Source organism: Hibiscus syriacus, unplaced genomic scaffold (assembly GCF_006381635.1).
Source record: "Hibiscus syriacus cultivar Baekdansim isolate YM2019G1 unplaced genomic scaffold, ASM638163v2 tig00111855_pilon, whole genome shotgun sequence".
Taxonomy (NCBI): Eukaryota; Viridiplantae; Streptophyta; class Magnoliopsida; order Malvales; family Malvaceae; genus Hibiscus; species Hibiscus syriacus.
Window position 1 is genome coordinate 154,054 of NW_024063205.1, and position 20,947 is coordinate 175,000.

The 20,947-nt window shown below is 33.3% G+C and overlaps 2 protein-coding genes, 1 long non-coding RNA gene and 1 pseudogene across 3 annotated transcripts; 1 reads left to right on the forward strand and 3 right to left on the reverse strand.

Moving 5' to 3' along the window:
- Positions 1 to 3,278: 3,278 nt before the first annotated feature.
- Positions 3,279 to 4,847, reverse strand: LOC120172594. Its single transcript, XM_039180020.1, has 3 exons — positions 4,722 to 4,847; positions 4,349 to 4,629; positions 3,279 to 3,476 (listed from the first exon to the last, which is right to left on the reverse strand). Exons 1-3 carry the CDS (start codon positions 4,797 to 4,799, stop codon positions 3,440 to 3,442), a joined length of 396 nt encoding a protein of 131 aa, XP_039035951.1. The 5' UTR covers positions 4,800 to 4,847; the 3' UTR covers positions 3,279 to 3,439.
- A 6,492-nt stretch (positions 4,848 to 11,339) lies between these two features.
- Positions 11,340 to 12,833, reverse strand: LOC120172583. Its single transcript, XR_005520976.1, has 3 exons — positions 12,601 to 12,833; positions 12,225 to 12,505; positions 11,340 to 11,487 (listed from the first exon to the last, which is right to left on the reverse strand). It is a non-coding gene; the product is annotated as an uncharacterized LOC120172583 (long non-coding RNA).
- Positions 12,834 to 15,329: 2,496 nt separating this feature from the next.
- Positions 15,330 to 16,877, reverse strand: LOC120172589 (nucleobase-ascorbate transporter 2-like). The gene is made up of 8 exons (XM_039180017.1): positions 16,742 to 16,877; positions 16,559 to 16,659; positions 16,312 to 16,428; positions 16,172 to 16,229; positions 15,979 to 16,031; positions 15,704 to 15,880; positions 15,527 to 15,627; positions 15,330 to 15,420 (listed from the first exon to the last, which is right to left on the reverse strand). The coding sequence occupies exons 1-8, from the start codon at positions 16,860 to 16,862 to the stop codon at positions 15,330 to 15,332; spliced, it is 819 nt and encodes a 272-aa protein (XP_039035948.1). The 5' UTR covers positions 16,863 to 16,877.
- A 97-nt stretch (positions 16,878 to 16,974) lies between these two features.
- Positions 16,975 to 20,633, forward strand: LOC120172590 (annotated as a pseudogene).
- Positions 20,634 to 20,947: the final 314 nt, after the last annotated feature.

Sequence of the window (20,947 nt, forward strand, 5' to 3'; positions counted from 1 at the left end):
GTATGACAGTTAAATAAAGTTGATCAGAGTGATTTTTGGAGAAAATCGCATAAAAAAAAGGGGTGAATTTGTGGTTATGCGCCGAGTGAGGATCCGATGTTGATCCCGGTTTGGTGCAGCTTTTGTTGTTTCTTTGGATAATATACGAGGACCAAATCTACTTATCCAAAAAAAGAATTGATAAAGCTGGAAATGACTCTGCTGAGGTTAATCAGATCACTATCTCGGCAAAGGCACAAATTTAATGCCCCGCTAAGCCAAAATTGGCAACACGGCTCGCCAACTGCAAATTATATTGCCCATGTCATTATTTTGCAAAGCCAAATAATTTGCATGATCACCTTAAAATTTTTGTGGTAATGCAAAGGTAATTATATTGTATTATTTTTTATTTGAGACAAAAGTATTAACAAAATGAGATATTTGAGAGTAGGACTTTCTAAGTTTTAAACGTTGATGCACATGTATCATATGTTACATGTATTGTCGTGCAAAACTAATGTTTACCTACAACAACATGATGGTGCTACTTTCGAAAAGAAGATGTTACACATTTGATGAGGCATAAAAAGGAATATTGAAAAATTGAGTGATTGAAATCGAAGCAGCTACTTTCGAAATAACAAAAGAAAACAATAATGATAGTGGGAGAGTTAGAGTCGAAAAAGGGAATCCTTACTTATTTCTCTCATTTAAAACCTGCAAGAGACTTTCATCTCACACTACTCCCAAGTGATAAAAGTAAAGAAGTTAAATGAAAAAAAAGCAAACAATAATTATTATTAGGGTAAAGTATAGTAATGGTCACTGAATATTTCTGAAGCTTGCATTTAGGTCCCTCAACTTTTAAAACTTGCAATACAGTCCCCCAACATTTATTCCGTTTGCAATATGGTCCCCCAACTTAAACCACCGTTAGAAATTAGGATAAATTATATAAAAGGTTATTTAACTTTTCAGACACTTGAATTTAGGTCCTCCAACTTTTAAAACTTACAAAACAGTCCTCAATTTCATTCTAAACCCCAATTTCCAAAGTAATTCAATTTCATTCTAAACCCTAAATTCCAAAATAATTCAATTAAATTCAATTATGTCAAATTTATTATTATTTAATTTTATCTTATTTCATGTGATACGTATTTTTTATATAAATATAATAGTATAATTCTTATCTGTTGAAGAAATTTTTTAATTAAAAAAAGTAGTTAGGATATAGAAGAGGTTGAAAATAATTCGAATTTTAAATTTATAAAATGTTATTTTGATGTATAAATAAAAGTGTAAACTACTAGGTTGACAACTTAACTATCTAGCCCTTTTTACTTTTGTCATCGATCTTTTAAATTTATCAATCATACAACATAATTATTTAACTGTTTCAACTAAGCCACTAGTCGTTACCAATTGATACAAATGATGAAGTGGCAGTTAAAAGGAATTGACATTATTATACATTCAGTCTTTATTATTTATATAATCAATTTGGTCCTAAATTAAATAGAATTTAATAAATTAATCATTTAATTAGGATCTGACATGTGTTAGCACATGATCATGACACGTGTCATTGGTGACACATGTCACCACCTAATTATTTATATATGCTATCAATTTGGTCCTAAATTAAATAAAATTTAATAAATTAATCATTTAACCAGGATCTGACATGTGTTAACACATGATCATGATATATGTTATTGGTGACACATGTCACCACCTAATTAGAAGAAAATTAAGTTACAGAGAAGTAAAATTTGGGTCTTGGGCAAACTCAAACCTGAGTCACGCAAATGAAAGATACAGGGTAGAGCCACTAAGCTAACACCATCGTTTATGTTAAGAGATATACAATAATACATATACTAATAGTATGACCAATGCTAGAAAAAAAAGAATATAATGGAAAATGGAAATAATGAGATTTGAACTTCGGCAAAAAATTTGAAAGCAATAAATGATGGGAAAATATATATTTTTTACAATAAAAATATTATATTTGATAAATTGTTTGATAGATTTAATATATTTTTTAAATATTAGTTGATACAATATTTTAAAAGAATAATTTAAGATTTATATATTTTTAAACTAAATTTAATAATTATATTTTCATATTTATAATTCATGATATATATATAATCTTAAGTTGAGTATTTCTATATAATTAATAATTTTAATTTCTTATTAAAAATAAAATATTCAAAAAATATAAATGATTCATACATTAATATATGAATATATTTTTTTATTTATACATCTAAATATAAATATACATTTATATAAATATATTTTTATTCGTATATTGAAATATTTTGATTAAAATATAAACATATTTTAAATACTAGTTTATACAAGAAAAATAAAATATATCAAAAATATAAATGATTCATACATTTAAATATAAATTGAATCATTTATATTTTCTATACATCTATATTTAATAAGAAAATAAAATTATTGGGGGACTGTTTTGCAAGTTTTAAAAGTTGGGGACCTAAATTCAAGTGCCTAAAAAGTTCAATGACCGTTTATATAATTTACCCTAATTTTCTAATAGTGATTTAAGTTGGGGACCATATTGCAAACGGAATAAATGTTGGGGGACTGTATTGCAAGTTTTAAAAGTTGGGGGACCTAAATGCAAGCTTCAGAAATGTTCAGTGACCATTACTATACTTTACCCTTATTATTATTATTTTTAGTTAGAACGCTATAAAAGGAAAATCCCATGCATTAAAATGAGACCTCTCTAAAAAATTAATAAAAGGTCACATGACCTCTTCTTAAGAGGTGTAATAGGGATTATATTGATTTTTACAATCAAACTAGTAGTTAGTATGAACCAACATATTAAGAGGCATACTGAAATGCTAATACTGCACCAAACGAGGCAAAATGTTCACTAAAATAAAATGCTACTTACAAACTAAAGAATGGAGAACAATGCACATGATTAAAAGCAAACAACAAAATGTACAAGGTTGACACTCTTCAGGATAACAACCATAACTAGTTTACTTGAACTTCATTTGTTTTCAAGTCTCCACGTATGCAATATTAAACCCCATACACACAACAGGAAATAACTTGCTAAGTTGAAAGTTAGCATACAAACTAAAGAATGGAGAACAATGCACAAGATTAAAAGCAAACAACAAAATGTACAAGGTTGACACTCTTCAGGATAACAACCATAACTAGTTTACTTGAACTTCATTTATTTTCAAGTCTCCACATATGCAATATTAAACTCCATACACACACCAGGAAATAACTTGCTAAGTTGAAAGTTAACAAACCAGCATGAAAAGTAGTAGATCCGGAACACAAGTAGCAGCAGTTTACAACACGAAAATGCTAAAATATAGAACGGACAATTTTATTCCATAATTTTGGGGCAGCAGCGCAGAGGAAGCTTATCAGAGCCATTCAGATGTCACCTTCGCTTTCCTCCCTCTCTTCCTACTATTTCACTGCATAAGAAAAGGCAGAAATATCACACAATGCAATGATGAATCTCCTTGAGGAGAAAAACAGATCCCTGGACTTTCCCATATGGATCATAAACTTATATGAAGGGTGTTAATTCTGCAGTTTCACAAAAGGGTGTAAGTTTTGCTGTATCACAGAAGGAAATCATTAATCTTTGACAAAAATCGTTTTTATGGGAGCTCAAGACTATTCAAAAACTATTCAGACAGGTATTTCCAGATACTGATATTTCAGTTTAGACCGCCTCACCAAGAATATTTGCTACTAAGACCAAGTACTTGTACCATAATTGCAGAACCATTTGTATTTTCAATTGGCAAATAATTTGTATGAATTATTTCACAGAGATGATGATTCACAGCAAATAATTGACTTCCTGAAAACTGTCTGGTTCTTATAGAAGAGATAAGTGAAAACGAGTTCTCAATCATGCATTTTTTGAAGAGGTAACGACGAAAATGATTCCAGCACTGATCCCTGATATTATCAATGCCATTGCTTCAGCAGTTCAAATAAGATCCACGGAGCAAAGTATCAAGGGGAAACCATAACATGGCAAATTTATTCATTCCTCAACAAAAGATAATCCATTCTTTCACCCTTTAGTTTGGTAAAGTTTAGTCAGTTCCTCAACATATTTCTCAATACAATATAATAAATTACCAGTGATATATATCCAATTTCATTGTTTATTCAAATGGACGTATCTAAAGAAAATCCACTGTTAATACTCATAAGATAGTACAGTTGAGCATATATAAATAGATTCAAATGTTAGAGCTAACCTAAAAGAACATATAATAGACTTATACACAACTATTAATAGTATTGAATTAGTAATTAAGAAACGAACCGGAGCATTTCAGTGAGAGTGGCCGCGGTACTTATGTCGTCAGCTTCCCTTGCTTTGAGGATGCGAAACATAAGAGCAAGTTTAACCTGAGTCCTCGCACTTTGCTGGATTACGAGTCTAGTTTCCCTTTTCAATTCCTCGCACTCCGATTCAATCATATCAAACTTTTCTTTAACTTGTCTTTGCCCTTCCCTGATGCTCTTTTTCTCCTCGCTTATTTCCTCCATTTCTGATTTCAACCTCTTGAAGCTTTTCTCCATGTTCTTCATCCCCTTCCTCCCCTGATCACCAATTCACCATATCAGTTATATAATTAGCAAGGTATTTAAGAATTGTAACCAAAATCTGAATGTGCAGCGGGAAGTATGGTTACATGCTTAGCCTTGGGTTTGAAACCTTTCTTGTTCAGCGTGGAATTCTGAAGACGGCAACGTAAAGAGAAAGGAGCCATTGTTGCAGATGTAAGAGGTTTCCCACTAAAACATTGACCTATTGAAATATTTCCTCGCATAGTTATTATATAGATCGTACAGACTCACGTTATCGCGCGAGATCAGTCGATAAAGGACCAGAACCGCTCGACTTTAGCTTTTTAGGTAAAATATAATAAAAATATTATTTTAAAAAGAAAAAGAAAAAGAAAAAGAAATTAAAAAACTTAATTTATTTATCAAATCCAATTTTTTTACTGAAATTATAAAAAAACTTAAAAATTAAAATTTCTCATTTCAACTCATTATCAATCATCACGTGCCATCGTTGGCCATCATCAGCATCGTCGAACGGTTGAGTTTTGATCGAAATTACACGGTAGTTTAAACGATAGTGGCGGTGTGGCTTATGGACGTCAGAATCGATGAAGAATAATGACGATGACTTAAAATCTGACGAATCTTTGAAAACTTCTCCACGACAAAAGGTGGCAGATTACGACGAAAGGCCAATAGGAGTTTGATCGAGGGGGAACGTCGGTACTAATGACGGCAACGATCAAGGTCACGACTGACTGACCGACGAAAGGGGGAAGAGGGGATGGGGAATGAAGGAGGGGATGGGGAATGAAGGGGGAAAGGGGAGGCACGAGATGTTGTTTGGGGTTTTTTAATAAAAAATATTTTAATTTTTAAAATAAATTCTCAAAATTAATAGAACGTGACATGTGTCACTTACCGTAGATTTTTAACAGCGGTTAAAGTATAGACACCTAAAAATATAACGTTGAAAACATTACACACCTATTTTTGAAGAAAAATTTTAGGCAGTAAAACGTTTTTTTTAGACATAATTTGAAATTAATCCTTTATAATTTTACTTTCAATCTAAAACAAGCCCCACATTTTTGCCCATTTATTTATAACTTAATCGATTATTAAAGACCTTAATCATGTTTTTAGGTAAAATAATTTTTAGGAGTACTATAATTAAATCATACAAGAATGAGTTTAAACTGTGAGCAACAACATTAACCTCCCTCCTAAAAAGGAGACACAAACTCGGGTGAGACTTCAATAATCTATAAGCTTGGATCAAATGAAGCGTAGTAATCGACAAATCAAACACCAAGTTAGTGACTGTATGCATAATGGACGCAACATTACCTTCAATCCATATTTATCTGTTAGGATAATACTTTCCAAGAAAGCTCTTACTTAAACTAATTTCGTCGACTGGAGACGGATGATCCCCAATCACCATACCGTTGTAGTCTCTAGCCACTACCCTAATACATGCTATCTTTGTTTCATTCACAAACACTATCCATTTTGTGGTCTTCTCTAACTAGTCAGCAAAGTACTCTTGGAGCTTTGTGCATAACAACTCTGAAATATGAGAGCAATATAACTGGATTATCATGGAGCTACATGTTACTCAGTATGCTCTTTATGAGATGTTTCTTGGAAAGTTTCCTATTCAAAATCTAAATGAGTCAAGAATAACTGCAACCGGGAGGGAAACAGGTTTCTGGCTGAGGTTAGTTTGCTTCAAATTCCTTTGGTACTTCCCATATTTTTTAGCATTTGTTTCAGTATTAAATAGTAAATTGTCTATGATAAAAGAGAAGCATAATTTTGAACATAATTTATTTTGATTTAGAATTCTCTAAAGACTTCATTTGCGTTGAGACATCATTCTGAAAAGTTTGAAGAGAAATATTAGCAAAGGTAACAATAATATATTGAAGAAAGTTTTCATTTTGAGTAGCTTGTTTCTGATATAAATCGTCTTTATCATTTTTGATTATGCAACAGCCATAATAGTCGTATAAGTTTAAGCGTTGGACTTCTTCTCTATGGATTTTTTTTTGGGAGATAGCTGGAAATAAAAAAGGGTAAACTACATAGGTGATCACTAAATGATTTTGACCACCGATCTTTAAATTTGATAAAAAAAAGTCTACCTAACTTTTTAAATGATTCAATCAAGCCACTCTTCATTAATTTTAACAGAGATGGTGACATGTCCATAAATAAAAATGCTATAATTACAAATTTGGTTCTCAATATTTTATGCATTTTATAAATTTGATCCTAAATTTAATTTAAAATAATTAATCTTCTAATATGGAGGTGTTATATTATTATGGCATCTAAATCTAACTAGAAAACATAAAATAAGTTGTTGACCATAGCAATTTTTAAATTTAAACTATACATATTCTTTAAGAACACTAAAATTGGAGGATTATTTATTTTTAAATTAAATTAAATTTAGGACCAAATTTATAGAGTGCTTAAGTATTGAGGAACAAATATGTAATTATGTCATTTTTATTAATGGACTCCTCACCATCATTGTTAAAAATTAACAGAGAATAGCTTGATTGAACCATTTAAAAAGTTAGATGGACTCTTTGATCAAATTAAAACATTGATAATCAAAATAATTTTTAACTATAGTTTAATGATCGTCCGTGTAATTTATCTAATAAAGACACCTTACTTTTCACTTTTTTTCTCCTTTTCTTGAGTGTAATAAATACTTTGCTAATCTTCATTATTCTAATTATTAGCTATTGGTTATACACAAATTCAAATGGCTTTGTTTGGTGCTAAAACTAACTTTCCCGCTTGAAATTTGTTGAGAAACGGTTATGGCTTCACTTGCTAGAACATTCCTTAGCATCATTCTAATTTTCTATATTTTTGGTGAATTTTTCATGTTTGAACGACGACCGAAAGGAAGGTGGCACTGTGCAGTCATGCGCCGATACCAATGATTAAGCGACAGTCACGCGCAGAATACAGGTTAGTGACGTTGGGTATTCTCGGCTGCTGAAGTGGAACTTTTTCTGCCCTTGGATCCTATATTTATCAATGCCTCCAATTAATTTGTGTTTGTTAACCAAGATTACCAACATGACATTTCTAGAAACTTATAACACCATTAATGCAAGGAGCCCACCATAAATGTTCTTACCTTCCCAAAGCACCAAAAGTAAGCAAAGTGGAAAGAATTGGAAGGCTCTGGAGGGTGATGGATGGATCTACCTCGTGGGTTTCTGTTGGTTTGAGCTTTTTAATTGTAATGGTTATGGGTTTTATTGATATGTATACGGTTGATGGTTAATTAGGTTTGGGTTTTAACTTGTATGGTTTTATTGTAAATTAAATTATATTAGGTGGTTGAATTTCGGGGGTTTAGGGCTTATGGTTAATTGGGCTATGGTTTTAACTTGTATGGGAGATATTATAAATATAATTTTAAATGTATTGGCCTGAAGGTTAGTAGGCTCGGTACTTGGGTTCGGGGTTTGGGTAAACAATTGTAAAATATAATAAATTATTAAATTATTAAAACATAATAATTTATAAATAAAACCATAATAAACTATAAAAAATGTTAAACCATTAAATTTTATTTAACTTAAATGTTTTTAAAAAAATAATAAAATAAATAAATTTTTAAATATTAATAAATCATAAATAATACTTTAATAAATTAAAAATAATAATTAAATATTAAATCTAGTGTTTAAGGTTAGGGTTTAAGATCTATGGTTCTGGTTTGGATTCAAGAGCTAGGGTCTGGGGTTTGAGATTTGGGGTTCAATATTTATGGTTTAGGGTTTAAGGATCCTTTTATAAATAACCGCACAAATTCCAATTTTTTCATTCTTGAATTCAATAATGAAATTCAGAATATTTAGCCATTTCCCACCCAGAAGAAAATGCATCTTATGAGTTAAAGCAACCAGTTCTTTTTCCATTTAAAAATAAAAATTCCACTATTCTATATTAAAAAAGTATTCATTAATATATATTTTAAGAGCATGCGTGAATGAACATGATATTATAAAAAAAATTAAACAAACAAAATTAATTAATTAAAAATTACCAATCCACTTAAAAAGAATAAAAAATATTCGAATATTTATAAATATAAAAAACATACTTTTTTATGAGTGTAAACATCTTCACGATAAATTTAAATAAACAAACATTTTATTTTTCTCTTGTGCCCAAGGTGTAATCATTTTTTCTGTGCTGATATATTATCAAAAATGGGCTTATTCTCTGGACGAGGAGCTAGCTGTTTTTGAGTCTCTATCGAATGGAGTTCTATCATTTTTGGATGCTGATCTTAGAAGAGTCTCTTTCCCTAAAAATTTCTATGTAACTTAGTCTTACGTTTTCTTCCACTTATAATAAAAAGAAAGATAAAAAATAAAGTACACATTCGTATAAAATATTGTGGCCATATTGTCTTGATTTCAATCGTTGAATGCATGCAATGTTGTCTGGGTTTTACTTTTTAGCTGGCTTTCGCTTTTGTTTCAAACCACCTGTTCTTCTTTTCTTCATTTTTTCATTGTTTGGAACCTGGACTTTTCTGGGTATTTTTCTTTCCCTTGTTCCTTATCCGACTCTATTCTCCTCCTTTTGAAGCAACAATTTCGGGTGTATAACCTGAAGAGTTTTTGTTTTGGCAAGTTAGAGGAAATGAAGTGCTTTTTTATGTTCAGCAAGTAGGAATGGCAAAAAAACTCGAACCCGACGGGGAAAACCGAAAACTGAATTAAACGGGTCGGGTTTCGGGGATGATAAACGGCGATGGGGACGGGGAAAACCCATTTATTTTAAACGGGGACGGGGACGGAGACGGGTTTGGTAATCCCCGCCCCGATTACCCGATTACCCGCCCCGATACCCGACCCGATAAATATTAAAAATAATTATATATATATATATATATAATATTAATAAATTTAATTTAAATAAAAAATATATACTTATATATTTAATTTAAATATATATATATATATATACCGGCCCGATTCTCGGCCCAATAACCGACCCAATACCCGTTTAAATAACCGTTTATGCTAAACGGGGATACCCGTTTCCCCGCGGTTTTCCCTGATTACCCGACGGGGATCCCCGTTTAAATCCCCGCGATTTTTTAAACGGGGACGAGTACCGATTTTTTAAACGGGGACGGGGACGGGGGACCAATACCTGGCCCGTTGCCATCCCTATCAGCAAGGACAAATCAAAGAGCAAACAAAGGTATGATTTTTAAAAGACAGCTATTACATTCTTTGAATCAGGCGGAGAAGAGCAAAGGGGTAGAGCAATATCCCACATCTACAGAAGTACAAAATGGTATTTAAAACAGAAGTACAAACCCATATACATAGCCTACAATAACCCATGTACAGGGCCGTAGGCCTATGTTGTGCTGTGGGACGGTCGGCTTGGGCTCCAGGTTCACCACCTGGCTGTTGGAAGATATTAGGGTAGGTGGGCGGCTTTTTAGTCTCGGACTTATTTTTTAGGGTTTAGGGTATCTTTTACTCACCCCATTACTTTTGGGCTTCCAATTCCACGTTGCCCCACTCCCTCTAAGTTGGTCTTTTCTTTCCTATGCTTTTCTCATGTTTTATTTAAGATCACCTAAAACAGATTTTTTTAATATTTTTTGAATTTGTTCCTCATCAAATTTTAAAAATAAAATTTTAATCATTAATATTATCAACCATCTTCTGTTAGACTCGCATTATGGGACGACTCATATTACTAAACCCAAATATCAATGTCACGCAATTTGAATGCCTTTTGTGATCGCTAAATATTAGACTCATCGATTTGTTTAATTATTTGTATTATATTTATGACACAATAATCGTATTTAAAATATTTTTTTAATCTAAATTTTTGTACCTCATGTAATTTGTATTAAGAATATTCTATAATCCAAATATATGAAGGGAAAAAAATACCAACAATTTAACTCACTGTCAGAGTACGAAAGCTGCATAAAAATCACAAATGAATGTATATTCTGTGACCATAAACAAGAATGAATGGAATTTCAAAGAAGAAACAGTCCATAAATTAACTTGGAATTTCTCTATGCATGTACATAATACACAACAAACTAGTAGACGGGTGTAAGCCTACCTTCTTTGACTGCCATCAATCTCACTACAAAATTCTCCTGAAAGAAGCCGGACTCCTTACAGTTGATCACTTCACAAACAAGCTTGATGTATAATACACCGATTTAAGCCGACCTTTCTTTCAAGTGCCAATCATTTCTCCGAAAAATCTTCTCCAATAACCTGGCTTTCGCGTGACTAAAGCATTAACAGATAAAATTAACATTATACTGGAACGTAGTTCAATATTTGACAGGTTTAACGAAAAAATTTAGACCCCGAGAGGCTTTCCTTTCTGCAAAATGCAACATTAATCTTTAGCTTAGGGTTCGAAAAGGATACCTTCTAACGATGGCTGGAACTATGGTTGCATTTCAAATCCACTGGTATTAACAATATATATATATATAACAGAAGGGTGAAAGGCTAACAATGAGTTGCTACACAAGCTATTTTAATATATAAGTATACATTACCAGCCTCATTCTACTGCTGACTGCTAACACCCCAACAAACATTCTCGATTGAATTCTCTTTACTCGGAAAACTGAGCATTCATTTCACCTATTTGTTGGGGAAGCAAACTTTCCACCATTTGGTTTTCCTTCTTAAAAAAACATGAAGTATACAGCAACAGGCCACTCTGCGTTCACTTTGACCAACCCTCCCTCTCTTTCCCTTTACATAAAAATATTCTGCCGTGCTTTTTCATTAATGTTTCACAAGCCTGCTGCAAATTCAGCTTTTTGCAACTCATCATCTGCGGAACCATAGAATTATATAACATCAACAATATTACATATAGTATCGGTATTAGTATGCTGTATCAATATATTCACACAGCTCACAATTGTTGTACACTAGTACGAAAATTGGGGTGGAAGGCAACATATGATATTATGCATCATATTAATAGTATTAGAAACAACATGCCAGACTTGGTCAATGGTAGCCCACTCTGTCCAAAATTGTTAACCCTCTCTCTTGAGTAAGGAATTATAACTCTACCAAGTAATAAGTGTAATTTATTTACCCAAAAACTACAAGCACCACAATGGTCACAATGACTGCAACATATTAAGTTATACTTGAATGCAAACAGCGTTCCAAAATGGCAAGCAAATGATAGTATATGTCGTTAATATGTGCAAAACATTGAAAGAGTACAACAATACCACTTGCCTGAAATTTTGATTGAAATGGTATTGACATGTAGCTATAGTATATATTTGAAACATCGAAATTAGCTAAGAAATATTACCTTGAACCTTCTTTATGTAAAATTCTTCAAGATCTTAACATAATGTAAAACTCACAACTTAGACTTTATGATATGAGTAAGGGTATCATCAAATTTTGTCCATTTAATTGTTAAAGTTGTGAATTGGAGGGAAGCATTCACAGAGGAAGCATAAAAATAACTATTAATGCTGATTAATTTCATTGGTAACACGTGTATGAAATTTGTAACAAAAGAAGATTGGAGTATGTGCTTACCATAAATTACAATTGCATGCCACAGGACAGCCATATGATGGATAGACATGAGTAACCATTTCAAAACAGGGTGTAATGTACATGTTAATTGGAATCTTCATCTGTCCCTAAAATTAGGAGTCACTTTTCTAAGAATCTCTGCTTCTCTGGATATTTGAATATCTGAAGGCCAAAAATTCTGATGTATAACTTTGAGAAGAAAGCGAGGAAGTAAATCCACAATTATTATAAGCAAAATGGTGAGCCAATAGGTGGGTGACTTTGCCACATGGTAGATTGCCCTGCCAAATGTAAAAAATATAAGAAAAACATAAAATCAACACACTAAAACTTTGGAACTGAAGATCAGGAAATTATATTATGAGGTGAAACTAACCAGTAATCTGGGAAGATAGGTATAGAATCCAATACCACCATACAAGCACATGTGATAATTATTGATCCCCACACTGCAGCATGAGTAATGAATACCCAACGCTGAATGTCCATCGCCAAGTGTATATTAACAAGAATAACAACTGCTATAGTCCACAAACTGCCCATGCTCCATATATCAATTGAGCTCTCCTTATATGTGAAAAAAGGTATATAGAATAGAAAAAGGCTCTGCCATAGTGTGTAAATCATTGTGATCCAAAAGAGTTGCAGATTATACGCATCATGTCACTTAGGAGTGTTTTATGACTCAAGTCATTGTCAAGAATGCCAACAACAATAGTAGGGACAGATGTATATATAACAGAAAAAAATACACTACTCCAATCTGTTAATGCAGAAGTCGTTGAAAAGGCTGTGCAAGATATGTATCTACAACATACGAAAGAATGTATCGTGAAATCCACATCCATTAACTACAAATGTTACAGAAAAAAAAGTAAACAACTTGATATTTCCTGATAGTCAAGTGCCAATTTACCGCATTGATTTTAAATTTCTCATGAAAAGATTTACAAGTTGAATTATCACTTGCAATGATCTATGATAAAATGGTCAAATTTGATTCAACATTAAGTTTGTGTTATGTTTCCGGATCGAATAAGAAAGAATTTTTAGGGATTTAAGAAATGTAGAGAGAATTAGATACAGAAAACTTGCAATTCATTCATAAGATATTCCTTAAAGGATAGGTACAAATTATTTATACTCAGTACCAGCTGTCATAACAGCAAATCTAACAAAATAACCGTTTGAAGCTGACTCACCTCCAAACAACTCTCCTAAAATGATTCTATTCAAACCAGCCCAACATAGAAGCCCACCTGAACTCATATTGGGTTAAGTATTAAAAACCCATTATGCTCTCCCCTGCCCACCCTCGTCTTTTACTCTTCCTTCTTATCTCTTTCTCGATTCCCAATCCCCAATTCCACAGATAGGATCTCAATCCCTAGCTTCCCTCTCAATCCCTAACTTCATTCGATCTTCCCCCAATTTTCTGCTGTGACTTCCCAATTCTTCCCTTCACCGTTTCCCCCAAATCCACACGATCCAACCCTAACTTTCCTGTCATCATAACAGTTTGCTAACTTAATAGGTAGAAATGAAAAGCTGCAAACCTAAGTGACAATTTCTTTTGAACAGTGACCTCTAGGAAAATTACCTAGAAAATCGACCACTCTGTGGGAAAGATTAAACTCAACTTTTCAACTTAACCTCCAAGCATTCAATATAAAACAGCTACCTCACCACATAAACAATGTAACTTCTCCAAAGAATTGTTTTACAGTCGTTTTTGGCAATGACGAGGTAGCTTCCAAGGCAATGATTAAGCAAATAAAAATCAAAGAATCCAAGGGTGGGAAAGCTAAAAAGAACAAGTGTCCCTCGGTTTACTGAAGAAAGCTCAAGACACCAAGTGAGAAGCTCCTCACCGCATACATCCCCTTCAGATAAGGGAACTTCGATTCCGTTTTCTCCTATACTTTCCATTTTCCCACGCACAATAAAAACCATCTTTTCAATCAGACCAGCACGAGACAAAACATTGTTTCCTTTAATATATATCTTTTGTCTTAATCTCTCTCAGATGGTATCTAAAATAGTATCATACATGAGCGCAAAAATACTAACCTGCAGAACGAAACATTTATTTGTAAACATTTTTCTGCTGTTCTAGTTTGAAATTGTAATATATTGGGCAAGTAGTGCAGTAAGGATCATTTTAATGTTCCGACCAAACAGGCTGCGCATCTATTACCATTTATGGTCCCCACACATGTACAATGAAGCCGACGACTCCTAGAATAAAAAACATTAAAATGAGTCTAATTTAAGGTCAATGCTTAATTTTAGGGTAAAAAAAGTTATTAATATTTAATGATTTTCTATTATGATTATTTTTGTCGTACTCAGGAATTCCCTCCCAAACTTTTTAATCTGACCCTACAACTTTTAGGTTTTGGGATTATCTACAGTGCAACCACCTTATCATACGACTAAGAAAATAGCTAACAATTTTGTTATTATTTTTTTTACAAAACTGGTAAAAAATATCTAAAATTTTATTATTTCTACCTAAAATATTAATTTTTTTTAACATTTCCGATAACATAACCAGTAAAAAAAATATTTATTACACTTTAAAATGTATTTATAAATAAAGTAGGTTCCGAAACTCTTTTTGTAAAATCATTCGAATCTTTATTACAACATTTAAAATGTATTTATAAATAAAGTAGGTTCCGATCTAATTGAAAATTTTGATGTTTAATAACTATTATTTTTTCTATTTTGATACACATATTTTATTTTGTTTCAAAATCATATCTAATATAATTTCTCATATTTTATTTTGATACATATTAATATTGATACTTCGCAAATGTGAGACTTCTCATCTTAATATTAGATACAGTACGCAACATTTGATGTAGCAACATTTAATGCAAACAATATTAGTCCATTACATTGCTAGAAGGAATAGTAGTACCTGGGAGAAGGCTATAAATTGAATGAGCATCGGGAGGCCGATTTCGATGCAGCGACCAACCTGATAGTGAGTCGATAACAAGTTAAAACTACACAATGATATGATAGGAAGAAAATTTCTCATTAGGGTTCAAAAAAGCCTCAGGGCTTCTATATTATACCACAGGGAAGCCTCTGTCAAACAAGCCAAAGCACAGGGAAGCCTCTGTCAAACAAGCCAAAGCCAACTAGTGCAATAACCGGAACCATTCCAAGGGGGGTAAAGAACCTGTAAAAAGGAAAACGAAAACAAAATACCACTCAGTTAATAGTTTCTCAAATTATGTCTCTCCATAATTTTGATACAGAAACTCCATGTAAGATCAAAGTTGCACCTGGTGGAAATAGCCCACATTTGACTGTATCCCAAGATAATTTGTATGCTTGATGCTACTATTAGTGCACCTTGGACAGCTCTCATAGTATATAGAAATCTCTGCATACACGTAAAATATTGAACTTTACGAACAAAGTAAAAGATTTGGGGGAAATGATCATAGAATTGTACTAACCATATGGTTATCCTCAATACTCAGCAAAGAAGTATCATGAATTATTGATATGATGGGAACCATGAAGGCATAAGAACCGCCTACAACGGTAGGTAGTTGAGTTCCGAACAGTCTTTGTAAAAGTGTATTAATCCCTTCAACAAATAGCAGTGTCTGAATCACTCTTACTTTATCATCCTAAACCATCACAATGCCGAAATGAAAAAATTTCAGTAACAAATAATAAAAGAACAAAGAATAGTATTGTAATTCATTACACGTACAAAGTGACTTACATCAGTTCCTCCCATCAAAGGGACAGGAAAAGAAGGGATCATCACAACAGTTCCTAAGGCCAAAATAAATGCTGAAACCCCAAAGCTATAGCTTCTCCTGCTTCCACAAGCAAAAAGGGAGGGTTACAAAAACAGAACAAACAAAAAAAACTGCTGGAAAAGTTTAGGAGGGAAAAAGAAGAAAAATGCTCACCCCAAGAAGGATCATTGCTGGCTGTTTCTTCCACCAACTTCTCAACCACAGTACCTTTCTGCGAGCAGATTAAACAGACAAAATCTTCTAAAGGACTGGAGGAGGATTGAAAGCATAGGTGCTTAAATAACAGCCATTACCTCCGGATCATCTAGAAGCTTGAGACTACGGCAAGATTCAGAATTCAACAGGTCTCTAACATTCTCATTATAAATTTCTAGTCCCGAAATTTTAATGGTAAAATCTCTCTCTGGTGTCTGCAGCAATTTCAAATAGAGAACAAAACAATTGAGGAAATTACCCAACTACTCATATAAAATCCAAACTCCAAATCAAATTATGGGCAACAAGAAAATAGTTAAGACTTCAAGGGAAGCTGAATCTCACATTCATTATATGCTGGTAGATGTCATTGACAGCCTTCTCTGTTATTCCTCTCATCGTGTATGTCTTCCCATTGCTGGTTTGGCCATATGCAAATATAGTAGCTGTACCAGAAATTACATAATTTCAAGTGTTCAATAAAGGGGAAAACAAACAATTAATAAACAGTCATCAGAATTGAAATACCATTTATGCCTCCCAAAGCAGACAAAGCAACATTCTTCACTCCTTCATAAACCGTTTCATTTACGCATAATGGTCCAAACACTTTATCTGAGCAAAAAACATTAAAAAGAAACCCAAACATCAAATTTCCATGAAACCTAAAACCATTGTGTGATCATCAACGCATTCCCATGCTACTTGATCTTTGGCCAATTGCTCCCTTTTACTTAAAGGCCTTAATCTTACAGTAACGACGATCTTCTCTTCCTTTGGTTTTGGGCCTCCAGGTGTTGTACTGGTGTCTTGTCTATCTTGTTGCCTGGGGTTCCTGGAGTTCTAGTTGCCATCTTTTCTATTGTCCTTTGTGTCTTTCAGATTTGAAAAAACAACAAAAGTATTGCTGTCTTTCTGCTTAAATATGATCTGTGAAATTACGAACTGGAAATGGAAACAATCAGCAAAATATAAACCAATAATTAGCAAATCTAGAATCTAAGATGACTTAATTATGAATAAATCAGAAAACAAGCGGAAACATATAGAAAGTCAAATTGCTAAAAGATTAGAAGTTAATGAAGCTGAAAAATTAGTTTCGCTTTGAAGTATCAAAAATCCTTCAGAGTTTATACAAATCAGCAGGACAGGTAAGTAAAATATAAAACAATGCAAAATCGAAGTGGCGAGAAAGCCAAATCTTGCTAATTTTCACTACTATTACTAAATTAGTAATAAAATTAAGTAAATCGAAACGCAATTTTTTTAAAAAAATCATTTGAGCGAATCGTACACGTTGTAGCATCAAAAGTTCTTTCTAATTATCTAAAAAAATGAAGCATTCGCTCACCGATGAACTTAATCCAGCTTATAAGTGGATATCAAAGTAATTTCCTAGAAGGGAAGTTCACTTCCTCCGATTATTTTCCATTTTCAACTCGAAGTTACCAAATCAGAAGAAAAAATTAAAATTAAACACTTACTCAAATCTTCTGGATCAGATCAAAGATTAAGTGAGACTTGCAGACAGTGAGAGGAGCGTACAAAGAGAAAAAATTATAAGTGAGACATTTGTCCACTCATTACGAGACCTGAGTCGAGAAAAAGAAAGAGGGGTTAGCAAAGTGAATGCAAGAAGTAGGAAAAAAGAATACTGGCCTTGTAATGTTAGGATCAAATCCTATCACATAGTAAGTTATGGCAACCCATATAGCACCTTCAAATACTGATATAGAAATACCAAGAAATGCTGTCGGCAACGAGAATGCCCATGAAGGATAAACAGGCGGTTTCTTTGCTTGTAAAATATCGGAAGCTTATCGATCGTCAAGGGAAGCTAGAAAAATCCAGTGAAGGTAATCGTGTTAAGAGCAAAGAAAAGAGCGCGTCCATCTTCAAGTGTTCTGTGATGCTTTCTAGCTTGCACAAAGACGGTAGCAAGAATTACTGCACTAATTTGAAGCTGAAACAAAAGAGGCATAAGTTATGAAATTTTAAGTACTAGGCATCATGTTAGAAGCGTTTATGAAAAAGGGATAATGCTACTTACCTGAAATATCTTGAAAGCATGCAAGAACATATTTCCTTTCAACAAAATGAATTCTCTTGATAAGCAGGCTTTCATCAATTCGCTTTTGTTAGCTCCATATGTGTGGTTTTTGTCAAAGCTGCAGGATGATTCTTTGACCTGTCAAATGGAATGGCAAGCTGATTCTGGATGTCTAATCCTATGTGAAATGACTTGAATGCTTCAGCAAACTGATTGACCGAAATGAAACGATATGGTGATTCTTGATGAAACCAGTATTGTCGTTGATCCTTTCTTGATGTAACCTATAATGTGAAGAGGTAAAAGGAAATGCCAGTTGGTTTCTAGTTTTCAATAGAATGAATATAGACTCGGTTGGATCATGTGCTTACTTCTTGTAGGTAGTCTGCAATTCCTTTTCTGTCAGGACATTTGAATCCCATCGATTCAAAGAACGGAAGAACGTATTCACGATGGCCACTCTATCAGCAACTGGGGTGTTTGCTTGTCCCATACAATAACAGACCGATCATCAGAACCAGATACAACTTTTCCTCTATCAGAACTAATGGCACGGATGGTTATGCGTAGCAAGAGTCGGGAGAAATGTTAAACAAACTTATGAAGAAGTAAAAAAATTGTAAGAAAAACATTTTACTGAAAAGAACAGACAAGTAAAAGGGTTTAAATGTCAAATAATAGAGACATTGTATTTCCTTTCAAAGTTGCCCTAAGTTCAGAACCACGAAGGCTTGGATCCTAAATATTAACCAGGACAAGATACAAACCAAAATCCTAACACTATTGAACTGAACAGAAATGAGCAATTATAAATTTTTGCACCAAAAAATGAAGCAATATTCATAGAAGACAAAGAAGAAACACAAATGCATTATTCCTAGACATGTGACAGTAGTAATTTTTCAAATACAATTTCAGATAACATAAACACCTCTGTCCTAGATATATCATGTCATAACCACACTTTACAAGTGATCATGGGTATGAAGATGATGGAATTAACAAAGAGTAACTAAGTTCCATGGAAGGTTCAAGAATTCGAATTCTCTAGTGATGTAGTGACATTTTGTTTAGCTGAAAAACCAACCAATGAAGTCTTAGGAGAAAAATCAAAATATCATATGACTGCACAGAAAGAACTCGAGCCCCTCAAACTGAACATGATGCAAGATAGGGAAGAACAGAACAATTAAAGAGTGAGATGAACAATGGAATTAGAGAAACATAACCAAAGTCTTACAAACACTATATTAACTTCTATCTTTTGAAGAGTAAACCAGACAAAGTATGATCCTTTTTTCCTCCTTTAGAAAAAAGATGTTGGATAGGCAAAATGGCCAGAAGAGCAAATAGAAGCAAAACAGAAGTTTGGAGGAATCCCCATGTCGTTGCTTCAGTCATATAAAGCAAACACCACCAATGTAGAACATGAATTATGTTATTAATATATATAAAATAAAGATAAAGCCACTCACTGTACAGTCGGAGCTTCCATTAATACAGAAACCAGCATCTTCACGATGACCCATATAATAAGACCCGCGGAGGACTTAAGAGCGTGCGAAATAGCCGTTGGAATGAGACTTCATCCCAGCAAACAGTCACAAAACCCCGCCGTTTTTCTTTTTGAATTTTTTCAAATTCCTTTATTATTACCTGACATTGTAACGGTCGGATATAATACATCGACGGCGTTAAGCTTGAGGCGCCCTTTCTTATTTCTCAAGCTTTTCATGCTTATTTAAAAGGGGGAGTTTTTGTGGAAACCCATTGATGATAAATCTAAGAAACCCATTGCTCTTATGGAAGATGGAAAAGGGGAGTTTTTTGTCAGAGGCTTGGAAGAAGAGCTAGTAACTACTGCTAATGAATTTACAAAATCTGGAAAAAGGTTCTGCTAGAAGGTGCACGGCTGAAGAAGCCATAGAAATATTGGTTGGTGGCAAGAAACGCTTGGAAGATCCCATCCTCTGAATCCGACTCCCTCAACAAATGGGCCGGCAGTTCCGTTTCCGCATCGGCGACTCTCTCGGTAATATACGTACTAAACAACTCCACTTTGTGACACTCTTCCTTTTTGCTTTTCTAAGTCTTTATATTACAGTGTGGAAATATGATAGTGGCCAAGACTCGGTGCTAGGCCCATTTTACTTCATTAGTGGAGCTAAGGGTCACTGTGAGCAGGGCCAGAAGTTGGTTGTGGTCGTGTTGTCTCCACGGCACAGCTACACTGGAATCTCTCCAGCGCCTTCTCCAGCAGAGATTGAGGGACCTGCCGTTGCTCCAACCAGCAATGGTTCAGGTGATGATTACTTCATTCATTACTTCAATTTATCATCTTCAATCGTTCCATTTGATTATAAGAATTGATTATATATTAGAAAATCTAAAATAATTTGAATAAAAATATTAGAATTATAGCGTCTAACCTAATTGCTAAAACCTGAAATAAAATCTGGCTTGATTTTGATCTTAACCCGTCCATATATTCTCATTTTAATATTTATTTTAAGTGAATTCCTTCCTAATTATCTCAGGCCCAATCAAAAAATTTGGACAACATAACTCTTGCAGCTTATTACTGAAATTGTCATTTTGTGTTATTTTCAAAATACATTCTTTCTTAATCAACTCAATTCCTGCTCACAAATTGAAGCCAATTTACTATGATTGATGACTATAAT